The sequence below is a fragment of the Sinohyriopsis cumingii genome, unplaced genomic scaffold, assembly GCF_028554795.1.
Source record: "Sinohyriopsis cumingii isolate HCF-2022 unplaced genomic scaffold, ASM2855479v2 utg000695l, whole genome shotgun sequence".
Classification (NCBI taxonomy): Eukaryota; Metazoa; Mollusca; class Bivalvia; order Unionida; family Unionidae; genus Sinohyriopsis; species Sinohyriopsis cumingii.
Window position 1 is genome coordinate 2,565,854 of NW_028315924.1, and position 14,250 is coordinate 2,580,103.

Consider the following 14,250-nt stretch of genomic DNA (forward strand, 5'->3'; position numbering starts at 1 on the left):
ATGATGTCCTCCTCAAGGTCGCGTCGCCAAGTGTTTCTTGGCCGTCCCCTTCTCCGCTTGCCTTGAGGGTTCCATTTCAATGCCTGTCTGGCAATGTTGGTTGGCTGCTTACATAGGGTGTGTCCTATCCAACCTCAACTTCTCTTCTTGATCTCGTCCTCTGCTAGAAGCTGGGAGGTTCTCTGCCACAGGCTGGTGTTGCTGATGGTGTCTGGCCAAAGGATCTGGACAATTCTTCTTAGGCAGCTGTTGATGAAGGTCTGAACTCTCTTTACGGTCGACTTGGTGGTTCTCCATGACTCTGCTCCATACAGTAGGACTGACTTCATGTTGGAGTTGAACAGTCTGATCTTGGTAGTTAAGAAAAATTCTTTGGAACTCCAGATGTTCTTGAGCTGTATGAAAGCTGCTCTCGCCTTTCCGATCATTGCCTTGACATCTGCGTCTGTGCCACCCTGCTGGTTGATAATTGCTGCCCAGGTACGTGAAGGATTCCACCTCTTCCAGGGGACTTCCTTGCAGTGTGACTGGGTTGTTACTGGCATAACTGATCTTGAGGATCTTGGTCTTGTCTTTGTGGATGTTGAGGACAACCTGTGCTGATGTGGCTGCCAGTACTTCGGTCTTGTCCTGCATTTGCTGCTGACTATGGGACAAGGGTGATAGGTCATCGGCAAAGTCCAGGTCCTCAAGTTGACTCCACAATGTCCACTGGATCCCATTTCTCCGCCCATTGGTGGACGTCTTCATAATCCAGTCGATGGCGAGAAGGAAGGGAAACGGCGAAAGCAAGCAGCCTTGCCTCATTCCAGTCTGCACTAGGAAGCTGTCTGTGTGCTGTCCTGCATGAATGACTCTGCAGGACATTCCGTTATAAGTGTTCTTGATCAGGTTCACCAGCTTGGTTGGGATGCCATAGTGGCGAAAAAGTTTCCAGAGTGTCTCTCGGTCCACGCTGTCGAATGCCTTCTCATAATCGACAAAGTTGATGTAGAGTGAAGAATTCCACTCCGACGATTGCTCAACTATGATGCGAAGAGTAGCTATTTGGTCCGTACACGATCTGTTCTCCCAGAAGCCCGCTTGCTCATCTCGTAACTGTGGGTCAACGGCCTCCTTCATCCTCTTCAAGAGGACCCGGTTGAAGACTTTCTCTGTCACTGATAAGAGTGTGATTCCTCTGTAGTTGGAGCAGTTGCTGAGGTCGCCTTTCTTTGGGATCTTGACGAGGTGTCCCTCCTTCCAGTCAGTCGGTATTTCTTCTTCCTCCCAGATCTTCGCAAAGAGGTGGTATAGCATTTCCACTGAAGCATCTAAGTCTGCTCTGAGGGCTTCTGCTGGGATGTCATCAGGTCCAGCTGCCTTGCCGTTCTTCAGCTGGGTGATGGCTTTCCTGATCTCATTTCTGGTGGGATTGTCAGAGCTTATGGGGATATCTGCGTTGGCTGGGTGGATTTATGGGGGATTTAGTGGGGCTGGCCTGTTCAACAGTTCTTCAAAATGTTCTGCCCATTTTTTAATTTTGGTGTTCTGTACTTGCTATGGTCTTTCCCTGCTTGTCTTTTACGTGTCTCTCTGTTTTGCTGTATTTGCCGGACAGCTTCTTAGTGATGTCATACAGCTTCTTCATGCTTCCACTTCATGCCGCTTCTTCTGCCTCTGCTGCCTTTCCTTCAACATAGTTTCTCTTGTCTATCTTGATGCTTCTTTTCACTTCTCCGTGGGCATCAGTGTACTCTTTTTGTACCTTTACATTTTTAGTTCTTGTCCTACTGCTATTTACTGCTGCTTTTTTCTGTTTACGTTCCTGGGTTTTGCGCAATGTTTCGGCTGAAATCCATTCTTTCTGCTGGTGCTTCATGGGGCCTAGTACTTCTTGGCATGTTGATTTCATTGCCTCTATAACTTTCTGCCATATGTTGTTTGCATTGTCTTCCTCATCTTCAAGAAGCTCTTGTAGCACTTAGTGCTTGTTGTTAAGCATCAATCTGTATTCTTCTTTAGTTTTTGCATCTTTCAACAGGCTGATGTTATACTTTGTTTTCTTCTCTTTTGTGCCCATCCAGTTCTTCTTCAGCTTAAGTTTCAGCCTTGCGACAACTACGTGGTGGTCAGATGCCACATCTGCTCCCCTCTTCACCCTCACATCTTGCAGGGATCTTCTGAACTTCTTGGCTATGCAGATGTGGTCAATCTGATTTTCTGTCACATGGTCTGGTGATATCCATGTGTTCTTGTGGATTCTCTTGTGGGGAAAGATTGTACCCCCAATGGCCAGGTTGTTCAGTGCACAAAGGTTAGCAAATCTCTCTATTTTCGTTCATCTCGCCTAAGCCGTGGATCCCCATGGTTTGTTCATACCCTGTGTTGTCTGACCCCACTTTGGCATTGAAGTCACCCATGTTGATGTCTTTGTCTGGGAAGTTCTCTACTATATTCTGTCGTCTGTTGTAAAACTGGTAATTATCTTTCTCTTCTCCGTCATTTGTTGGGACGTAACACTGTATGACGTTCATCTTTATTTTCTCCTTCTTGGTCCTAAACGTTGCAGTGAGGATTCTGGGCCCATGTGGTTCCCATCCTATCAGTGCATTATATTCTTGCTTTGACAGAAAGAGCCCCACCCCCTGTGTATGAGGCGCATTATCTTCCTCATGTCCTGAATACATTAGCATCTCTCCTGTCATCAGTCTTCTTTGTCCAGATTGAGCCCATCTTGTCTCACTAATGCCCAGTAGGGATACGTTGTAGTTACTCATCTCTGCTGCCACCTGTGCTGTTTTCCCCGCCTCATACATTATCTTCACATTCCATGTTGCGATGTTAAGACCTCGTTCCCACCCCGAATTCCTTGGGAGGTGGCTACCCTAAAAAACACATAAACTTAATATACTGTTAAACACTAATTAATTTGCTTGTGTCCATATACAAAAGTCTAACAACTTCTAGAAAATATTCTCTTTACCTTTAAATTTTACAAAAGGAAAACATTAATGATGGAACAGGGTATCTGTATGGGGAAAGTAAGAGGTAATGACATCATGGGGCTATATCACATGGCGCCACGCGAAGTGGAAAGGCCCATAAAAGAGCCTAAGAAAAACACCCCATATGGAACACTAGCACATGCAAAACACAAAAACAAACACAACACTTCTACTTATTTCTCTCTCTCTCTCTCTCTCTCTCTCTCTCTCTCTCTCTCTTAACTATACAGCTCCCGTACTGTATAGTTAATTAGTATTAGTTGAATTTTGGCCATACTAAATAACAGAGGGGGCCAAAGCTCGAGTCGGGTGAAATACAACAAAAAAATAAAGTATGGACCCTCACTCGAGTACAGTCCGCCTCATTTCAAGAACTAAATCATGCGATGAGCGACACATATAAGAACGCACATAAAACAATAGGCTTTTTCGTAAACAGTACACAGCTCAATCGCCTTTTCAAAAATTATTAATAAAGTATATTATTTAATAAAAGGAAAAAACTAGTACCAAGGAAAACGGGGGAAATTTGATATGCTGTCTCAACATGAAAACTGTTATAGTATTCATACACATAGCAATACACATATGGAATTACATCACAATTAATACTTCCAGTTCAGTACCCACGAATGTAGTTCTAGTCTATTTTTAGAACAGTTTTTCCTCTCTCATTTTGATGGTGATAGAAGAGTTTTATTTATGCAGTTTTGGTAGGGATTTAAAGGTAACTGTTTATTCTTGATAATATGAGCTCAGGGTGTTGTTGTCTGTATGTATTTTGGTGACAGTGCACAGTGAGTAATAAGGCCTTGGTGATGATCCGGAAGTGAAATACGTGTTCTGGTTACATGCTGTTATGTTGAGAGTCAATGATCTAAAAAAAGAGCAGGTCAACCTTTGACAAGAACTTCACCGTGAAGTCATCTTTGAAGGTATTTTAGATTAACATATGATTTGCATTGATTGTCACACAGTGGAAAGGTCAGTACTGAGAAACAAATGTAGAGAACATATAGTAAAATTAATTGTGTACTATGTCCGTATAGCAAAGCAAAGAATACAAACACGAACTAGGGGAGTGAATTCGAGCTAAGTGAAAGAAAATAATAACGATAACGAACTGGGGATGGGAGCGGAAACTTTCACCCTGAGCTTTCGCAAAGGGAAAACGACTACGATCATAAGTTTCATGCATGTCGGGTTCAAGGCAAGAAAACAATCAAAAGCACTAGTGTTTGCAAGTATTGACCTGAGAATGGAAACCGACCTGCGTACTGAGTGGGAACGGAGTACAACTCAGAACCCGCATGCAGGGACAACTCGAGATATATGGCGAAACGAAACAAAGATCAACCCTGACGGAAAGAAAAAATAAAAAAATTAAAAATAAAGAATAATAATAAAATTAAAATTTAAAAAAAACCACAAAAAAGCAAAAAACAAAATGAATACAAATAAAACAAAATCACATATGAAATCAAGAACAGGGAGGACGGGGGATACATAAATCACAAACCATGACCTTTAGAAACGAAAAACAGGGTGACACCTCCAACTTTTTACCAGCATCTGCTGGAATGGAGTCATGAGGTGCCAACGTAACTACAGATGACACTAAAAAATATAAAATTTTGATTGAAAATTCTTTTTATAAGAATAAAACAAACAACATACCTGGGGGATACACATATACATTAAACACGTTTTACTTTTTTTAGGAGGGGGTGGAAATGGGGGGGGGGCATCTGTCTGGTCCCCCACCCCCCAAAAAAAATACCCGCACGCTGGTCGGAATTATCCTTCTTTGGTCGGAATTAGCCAGGTGTTGTGGACGGAATTATCCACGACGTGGTCGGAATTACCCCCATTGATCATATTGAATAAAATCTTATTTTCTGTAGCTGTTTCTTATCCGCGACTGATATTTGTGGCCTAATTTCCATGCTGGTGTTACACAAAGTTGCCATTCGAACCATTGACGTAAGCCTTATATTCGGGTATGTTTATAGGGCAGTGTTGGTTCCAAAGTCGTCTGAATAAGACCCATTTATTTCTAGCGGAGATGGCCAAACCCATTGAATACATTGTTTCGTTTGACGTTATTTCTCTAGTTAACTACAGCTGTACTGTTGGAAGGGATCATTTATCATACTGCAACATTAAAGAGGGATTTCTGCTCGCTTGTCACTTATGCCTTTTATGGACTCAATAGGTTTTGTTGTGGACTTAGTACAAGTGTTTGTCCTAATTAATTCTGAAATTATTCATGTGGACAAACGCAATGATTATTGTGACATTTAAATACGTCCTCACATGGAGTATCGTAAAACTCGTGTTACTCATCAAAGCTACTGGTGAGTATTAAGTCATGGGGATTCTATTGTCAGCTTTCCACCTAGCGGTCTCTGTAAACACCCCAAGACTCTCCAAGAACACCCCAATATTACATATACTGGCACCAAAGCTCTCAAAAACATACTAAAAAGCGAAGAAAAAGCAAAAACACGTACGGACATTGTTGGTTGATGTCCCAATTTCCAATAACCTACGGAAACTAACTCTTATACATCAAATCTCATTAATTTTATAATATTATTAAAAAATGTCCGTATTTAATGGCTATGCACCATACTTTTCTCATTTATTTTGTTATTAACTGTTTATATACAAATTTAAATTTGAAATCGTGCATCAACATTTTTGACAGAGACGTTTAGAATACATGACCAAAGAGTGTTACAAGCTCCACGCGAGTGATTTCCCTTGGTTTTTTGTAGCCGTGAAGGAAAGTAGCTCTGTAATTCCTTTCGATTTTACATCAATGTCGTGCTTGATATATCAGATGTAATTTATATAGACTGTCTGATTATACAGGCCATTTAATGATTGGTACAGTCACATAGACAATTAATTATCTACAATAACTCACAAACCACCAAGTCGTTTAATTCTCTGTATGAATTACTCTGTCTCAATAGCAAATCCTGAGGATATGCCAAAAATATTACCCAAATTACAGACTGATTAAAAGAAGAAAAACGATGAAACACACATAACTGGTTTATTTTAGAATTTATTAATGTTTTAAGAAGCAAAGTAATGGAAAATACAAGGTAGATTTTCATCGTTTTACATTTATTTAATATAGCAAGTTTCTAGCTGAAATCAGAAAATATATATATGAGCTATCGAATTTACATTTATTTTTACCAAAATAACTTTCCAGTGTTTCCATAAAGAAAATATAAAATTAACTTTTAGTAAATCAAGCCATTATCAACACTATCAAACAGCAATGCATATTTATTGACTATTTAGTTCTCTGGCAAATCGTGCTTTCTTCGCATTATATTTACAAAACAAATTGCATAAAGAGTTATTGACGAGTAAAATGATAGTACAACGTATCGAAGAGTTATTGATGAGTGAAAAAAGATAGCTGCAAAAATACTGAACGCGTGAATATGACTAATGACAATGCATCCATCAATAACATTCTAAAACTTTTCGTTTGACTGGAAACCACAACACGCGCAAGATCTAATACATTAACTTTTCAGCGTGACACAGCTCCATTTCATGGTTGATAGAAGCCCTCTTTACAACAGCGAGAATTATCAGTTAATGAAAAAAGAGCACATTTGTCACATGACAGCGTCTGGAGGTGCAGATCTGAAAAGCAAACCACAGAGATTTTCGGAAACGTCCTCAAGGGTATTAAATGTGTATAGAAATCAAAGTACATGAAATCACTAAATGGAAAATACAACATAACTAATAATTAATAAAGCTATTATTATTATATACTACTAATTATAAAATATATATTGTGTTTTGGAAAGTTAAATGTTATTAAGAATTTACATGTATCTGTAATTGTAGTATTGATTTATTGTATAGAAGATTTCGCTACTAACTTCATGCTCAGTAATAATTAATTTAGAAATAATTTTGGAAACTACAGAACATGATACATTGGCATTTAAAGTCAAACATTTAATACTTTGCAATTACTTCAAACAATGTTGGAGTCAGCCTCAAATATTGAAATTAGTAAGATGTTTTTACTAATCGTTAATTGATTCAATATTTAATTATTTACACTATGTTCTAAAAATATTTAAATTCTATAACTGTATGAATATACAAGCATTATCTATGCTACTTGGTATGTTCAATTCAGAAATAGATAAATAAACAAATATTTAAGAGAGGAAGACTGACAGAATACAAAAGGATAATGAATCATTATACTAACCTATATCGCAAATGTGATGATGTCATTTCCCGTATATATTACAAGACAAAACAAGCTAACGAGGCCTGATATGATTATGATATTGTACACAAGGATAAAACGCTATTGTCACAATTGACACATTTCAGTTCATATTGTGCCAAAATATATCTGATCGAAATGTCACAATATAAGCTGTAATTAATATAAATTAATCCACAATTTACACACGTGTGGCTCTTTTGTACAAATTTAAAGCATGTGGTGCGTTTAATTTTCAAACCTTTTTATTTTCATTCAAATTAGCATACATTGATTAACTTAATAAAAGTGACTTAATTATAATTAACTGTTTACATCTTTTTTATATTTATTGCAGACATCAATGAATAACCATGTGATTAGTGGAAACGACCATTAGCAGTGTGCTAATTATTGTTTGTAAAACAAATCGGATTTTTTATGCAAATTTCTAGTGTGCAGTAATGTGATTTCTTTTCATTCAGGTTAGCGTGCATTCATTAACTTAATAAATGTGACTTTAGTTTAATTAACTCTTGAGATTTTTTTTTGGCGACTAAGAGATGTGTTGGTATCTTCTTTAATTGTAGAAGTCAGTGAATAATGGCGTGATTAGTGGAAATTAATATTAGTGCTAATTATTATTTTCAATATGCATGAAGTGTCTTGGGTTCGAAATGTCTAGGGAATTTTCTTGGGGTCGAAATGTCTTGCTCCCATGTGGTATTGCTACTTATTTATAAATGTTGATAAATATTCACTTTACTGCACCCGAACACTCTTCGTCGAAATTAGTTATTTTCCTTGGCAAATCTTTGACCTCGCTATTTTTTCTGTTAAATAAACAATTGCTAAATATTCACACTTTTTGTTTTTATGTTTGTTTGTGGTGGTGTTGAAATTTAAAGTAGGTAATTGATTGAGTCTTGATGTGTTTTTTGAGAGTCTTGGGTGTATTGGGGTGTTTAGTGAGACCCTTCCACCTAGTGTGAGTGCAATCGTTGGGTTCAATCACAGGGGATCGTTACAAAGAAGATTAGGAGTCTAACCTGTAACAGTATAACATATTGTTACAGGTTAGACTCCTAATTTTCTTTGTAACGAACCCCTGTGGGTTCGACGCAATTTTGCACTCACGTTAGTGAAAGTTTACTTTTTCACAAATAAACTTTTTTCACAGTGATATTTCTCATTAATTTAGAAACATTGTTTTTCTTAGTGAAGTATGGATAACAAATGACAATTATATTTTTTGGTGCATACTCTTCTTAACATCCTTTCAGGTATCAACATCTGCCTACCTGTACTTTTTGTTTAGCTTAAAAAATGTTGAGCCTCTTGGCAGCATGTGAGAATATGTTAATTCCTATCTAGGTGTTATTTTTTATTTTTATGATTTTTTTAATTATTTTTAAAATCTGGTACACATGACTGAAAATGTGTCTGTTGTGACTAGATAACTCTTACCCATGTTTAGTTCCAACAGAGTTATCTCTCTTAAATTCAATGGAGTATCTGGTTCTGTCCTTGTCAAATTGACAATCTAACATTGTTCTCTATGACAATGTGTGATATGCATGCTGAGATAGGATAGAAAGTACATTTATTTCACGAAACAGCATTGAGATCTATGGAAAAACAATTGGTACCATGATACATACAAGGCAGAACCTCCTTAGTATATCCAAAGCAATGCATACATGTACACAGCATTCATGAAATGTACTAGTTTTTGATGTAGGAAAACAAATGGATGCTGAATATTTCTGGTCAAATATTGACAGTCTTTTAAGAATAAAATGTATAAAATCATCAGAAAATAGCACAAGTTGGATTTGGCTCAGGGGCTTTTGATAACTATAGCTATGACAGACATAGACTTGTATTTCCTGATGGCTTTATGTGTGTGTAGTTTACTCTGAGATTGACATACATGCAACAAAATAAGTTATGTAAACATAATATAGCTGATAAATGAAACCTCCCAATCTAACTGAAAAACTTTTAAGACTAGTGGTACCACTAAGGATGCCTAATTCTGCATAATAATTTTCATATTTATTTCACTAAAACATAATACAGATAAAACAGATTCACATAGTGTCACATATCAATAATCTCAACTGTAAACAGGGTCACATGGGTTGCATTAACTAGTCATGAATTATGTCTGGCGATTCAGAACTCCTGTCCTGAAGTTATCAGATATCCAAAATACAAAGCATGAACTGGAAATTTCTTTAAAGGATGCTCTAAACAACCTGGACAACTAGTGCACATGCAATATCATGGTGGTAAATACTGGTAAAACTAAAATATTTTGAATAAAGTCATTATTATTACTATTATTATTATTATTATTATTATTATCTATGATATCATTATCTGGCAGCACTTATTAGAAAATTAGTTTACAAGGTGGAGGTTAATAACATTGTTACTAAGGTATGACTTACATTTTGATGCTGAGAAATCTGGCATTGCATACCTATGCACTATATTCAAAGATGTACATCTACCATTAACTAAAACTAAAAAAATATAAAGTCAACTTTCTTTTAAGCCTAACTTTTACCTAATTGCATCAAGTGTATTATTATATTTCTGAAGAGAAAGATATGCAGATGGCAAACGTAAATTCTTAAAGATTCAGACAAGTTTAGATTGTTCTTTGTATGTTTCAGATGCTACACCAGTTGTAACATTAACTCCAAGTCCTGTTTACATTAGCATCGGAAGATCCCTTACCCTGACATGTCAAGTAAACCAGGATGTTGGGTTGGCAACAGTATACTATGATATGGGAGGACTTCAGAAAATTTGGGTCCATGATATTACAAATTGTGGTTATTTGAAATCGGATCCAGATGAATCTAACAACCCCTCATTCAATTATAGTATCACATGCAGTGGCCAGAGATCATTGACCATGATAAAGTATGGGATTACCAGCAGTGATCATAGGAAAATATGGCGTTGTCAGATGGTATCTGCTAAAGATGCAGGACCCTGTTTTGGTGGTAACAATCCTTGCCTTAGTCCAGGAGTCACAGCCATCATCAGAAGTAAGTACACTACCATTTATATTAACCTGTTCTTAGCTGTACAGTTCCAAGGACATCTTTGATGACTATTCTCATGTTTTCATTATATTAATGTCATGATTAATCTTCAATTTAATTTTCTCACCACCTATAAACTATTTACTGCAATAACGCTGATGATATTTTGATGATATTAACAGCAAGAAAAACAGTAAAAAGGTGATGATGAAGATTGAGATTTTTGTGTAAGTGACAGCAGCAACAGTGAAGTCCAGTGCGTTTTCATGTGCAGACCATTTTTGACAAACTCTTAACATATTTGCTTGGATTTTTCATAATTTCAGGGTTGAGAATTTAATACTCATGAAACTAAGAACATTGCATAATAGGTTATGACCCCTGAGCTTTCAACCTTATCACAAGGACTTCATCAGAGGAATGACTTCTGGACTGGAGTCACATGATCAAGTAAATGCTGACCACATGACAAAATCATTCTGTACAACACAGAAGTTCCACTCCAGAATCGTATTTCAACACCGGCTCCCCCTCCATGATTTCAATAGCTTCCATTATTTTCCTCCTGAGAGTATTATTCTCTCTACTGATATTTTCCCAAGAAATAGAATTCCCTGATTATTTGCAATGTTCGCCAACTCCTGTCAAGGATTCTCTGTTTGTGTATTAGTGTTCTTGAACTCTGGTTTCCAGGCTTCTAGCAGTTTCCCCAATGTAGTCTTTTTCCAGTTATCCCACTGGAGTTTATAGATGACTGAGCACTTATTCAAATGAATTTTGGTCTTTTGGATGTACCAAGATTGAATGGATGGTGTTATTGTGTTTGTGGATAACATTAGCTTCATACTTTCAGAAGATTTATATTCTTCTGGAGGGTCCACCAGTATATGGTAAAGGGAGAGTTACACATTTGTCTCATTTCTCCTTCAGATGTTCCTCCCTTCATTCTTTTTCACAAAACACAAACATCCAGTCTTTGAAACAATTGACCCTCAATGCTTTCTTAATATGATCTACCTCCAACACTCAGTCTTCCTCAACATTAACAGTGCTGTTCACCCAATGTGACAGAGTTCTCACCACTGATCTCATATGTTAAAATGGTGGTTGGAATAGAAGCTCAGATAGTGGTCTGTGTATGTAGGTTTACAGTAAATGGTAACTTTTGTCCCCACTCATCTAAAATCTGAACACAAGTATCCAAACATGGCAACTTCCCATCCTCATCCACTTCATATCCACGGGATATTTTCTGTGAATTCCTCAATATTCATGCATCATTGTGAAAGTGTCATCCACATAAGGAAACCTCACATCCAGTGGATGGGCAGCAGTGGAAATGGCATTGAGTTCAAAATCTTCCATATACAAATTTGCTACAGAAGGAGACACTGGTGAGCCCATTGCTGTCCTGAACTTCTGTTGATAAAATTCTCGCTGATTGACAAAATAAGTAGTGTTCAAGACCCATTAATACAGAGTAGTTATTTTTTTGGTTCTAACACCAAAAGTAGTGCATTTGTTCCACTCTTTATCTTTTGAGAGTCTATTTTGGATAACTAGCAACCCCTTGTCAACAGGTATGCTTGTAAGAATGGCACTCACATCATAGGAGTTCCATGGAGTTACTTCTAAATCTTTAGTTTTCCGGACAAAATATGCAGTTTTTATGTGGGATATACTGTGACAAGCTAAAAGACCAAATGCTTCTGCTAGGTATTTCAATGCAAGATAGGTAATATAACCCATCCCTGATACAATAGCACACAGGGGAGCAGCAGAGAGGGGGAACAGACCATTTGCTGGAAAGTCCATTTATGAAAAATAAAGCTTTCTTTGAAAATGAAGAAAAACAATGTCAGTAACATCAAACCGAAGCCTCTTACTTCCCGAGAGTTTCTCTAATTGGGTTATTTTTTATTATTCTTTATTTTTGTCATTAGTGTTTTTTAAAAAGTATGCATGTGTGTTTACCCACCATGACATTTCACTGAGGTCGCACCTTCTCTGCTGCTATAATTAAATCATTATATCAACCAAATATTTTATCAAGACTGATACGATATTGTCATTGAGAATCATGTAAATTTATTGTTATAAATCCATGCAGAGTGTATTGCTTTTTTGAAAAAAGTTTTTAAATCTGATTATGTCCATATCTCTGCTGCACCAAGTCTGATGAATATTTTGCAGACTATGTGTGTCAACTCCATTAAACACAACTAATATATTGCAGTTATCTCTGATCACTTTAGATATTTGTGTATATCGCTGAGTAACATAACTCGCATCAGTATTTTTATGTCTGCCTCGAGAAAATATCAGAGCTGTCAAGCATAATATCATCGTATACAATTAAATTATTAATAAATCCACCAAGGTCATCTACGGATGGTGCTTCATCAATATCAGTTAAAAAATTAATAATGTCATCGCTATCTTCATTTAACAATTATGTGTTTTCATTAAAATCTTTAAGTACAGCGTAGCAGCTCTGATCATCTGCAGATGGAGCTACTAAATATAACTTGTCCCGCTTGAGCCATCTCATTCTCAGATTAAGTAATAATTGCATTTTACCAGACCCAGATGGACCTTTTATTGTTATTCTGAGAGAATTTGGTAGCACTGGATGATGTTTGACTGGCTCTTGCTTTTGTGTTGCTGAGAAATCAATGACATCCATGTTGTGGAAATATAATAAATAATATGGATCTGTATTGTGTTCGATGTAGAGCATTTACATCCACATGTGGTCTAGCAACAATAATAACAAAAAGTAAAAAGCATGCACTTACAGTTAAACGTGGCACAAATTTTTTAAAGATATATTTCTGCCAGTAATAAAATTACTGGCAGTGTTGATATCGCAAGTTCATTAGGAAAATTACCAGGAACTCCATGGGCAAAATACCCTGGAGAAAAACACCTTCCAGGATATAATTATTGTGGTCCTGGTACCCGACTTGATGAACAAGATCACCCAAGACCTGGAGAGTATCCTATAAATGATATTGATCGGGAATGTCATATTCATGATGTAGCTTATAAAAGTAAAGATTTACAACAAAGACATCTTGCAGATGTGAACCTGATTCATGCATTAAATTCTATGAAAAAATAAACCTTTCAGAGAATCATAAGCTAATTGGTTGGTAAGATCTGCGATGAACGGTAAATTATTATTCGGAGATGGTAATTAATCATCTGATTATTATAAAACAATAGAATCGATTTATTATAGCCCAAGAGGATATTGGAAAAGTAGAGCAGCTTATAGTAAACTTGCTGATGCAGAAATGTTACACATTCTGTTGCTGCATCTTGGTTAGCACAACAGGCAATGTGGCAGATTTACCTTAGTAGCCACCGCCCAAAAAAATTACACCTTTTGATGTCAGCACTCCTAATGAAGTTCATCAAGCAGAAACTTTGTTTTTACCACATGATAATATTAACACATTAACCCCTGGAGTTTTTTGTCATTTTTGCCTGAAAATCGAGTAGGAAACACATTTTGAAATCTATTTCTGAATAGATCCGAAAACACCAAATCCCTGGTGATCTTTCAATAACATACTGCCTAGTTGTGTTAGAAACATCGTTTTTCATTGGCTGTTTGATTTGGCTCTCGCATGAGCAGATGGGTAAAAGGTGAATTTTTTTTAATTTTTTTTTTTTTAAACGAAGCCATTATTTTGTATCGAGACTAGGGCTGTCAACGGGTACTCGGGTACCCGACCGTATTGAAAAACCCGGGTATTGAACCGTAAACGCGGGTACCCGTAAAAAAAAATCGCCACACAGCTATGGCTTTAATTAGAAACCAGATCCCTGCTTAATATAAATAAACAATACATCAGAGAGTCTGTTTGGATTAATAAAATTCATTGGCATTGTGCAACAGGACAAACCGTTATCCCCGTGGCATTATATACCA

The 14,250-nt window shown here is 36.9% G+C and overlaps 1 protein-coding gene across 3 annotated transcripts in view; it reads left to right on the top strand.

The window, feature by feature from the left end:
* Positions 1-3,585: 3,585 nt before the first annotated feature.
* Positions 3,586-14,250, top strand: part of LOC149773294 (uncharacterized) — a 116,532-nt gene continuing 105,867 nt past the window's right edge. For 2 of the 3 annotated variants that reach the window (XM_089946508.1, XM_089946510.1), the window contains exons 1-2: positions 4,981-5,344; positions 9,933-10,313. In XM_089946508.1, the coding sequence (XP_089802634.1) occupies positions 5,257-5,344; positions 9,933-10,313 (469 nt within the window). In that variant the 5' untranslated portion in view covers positions 4,981-5,256. Of the gene's footprint in view, positions 3,923-4,980; positions 5,345-9,932; positions 10,314-14,250 lie in introns of those variants that run through there. The other variant, XM_089946509.1, reaches the window with a different exon arrangement.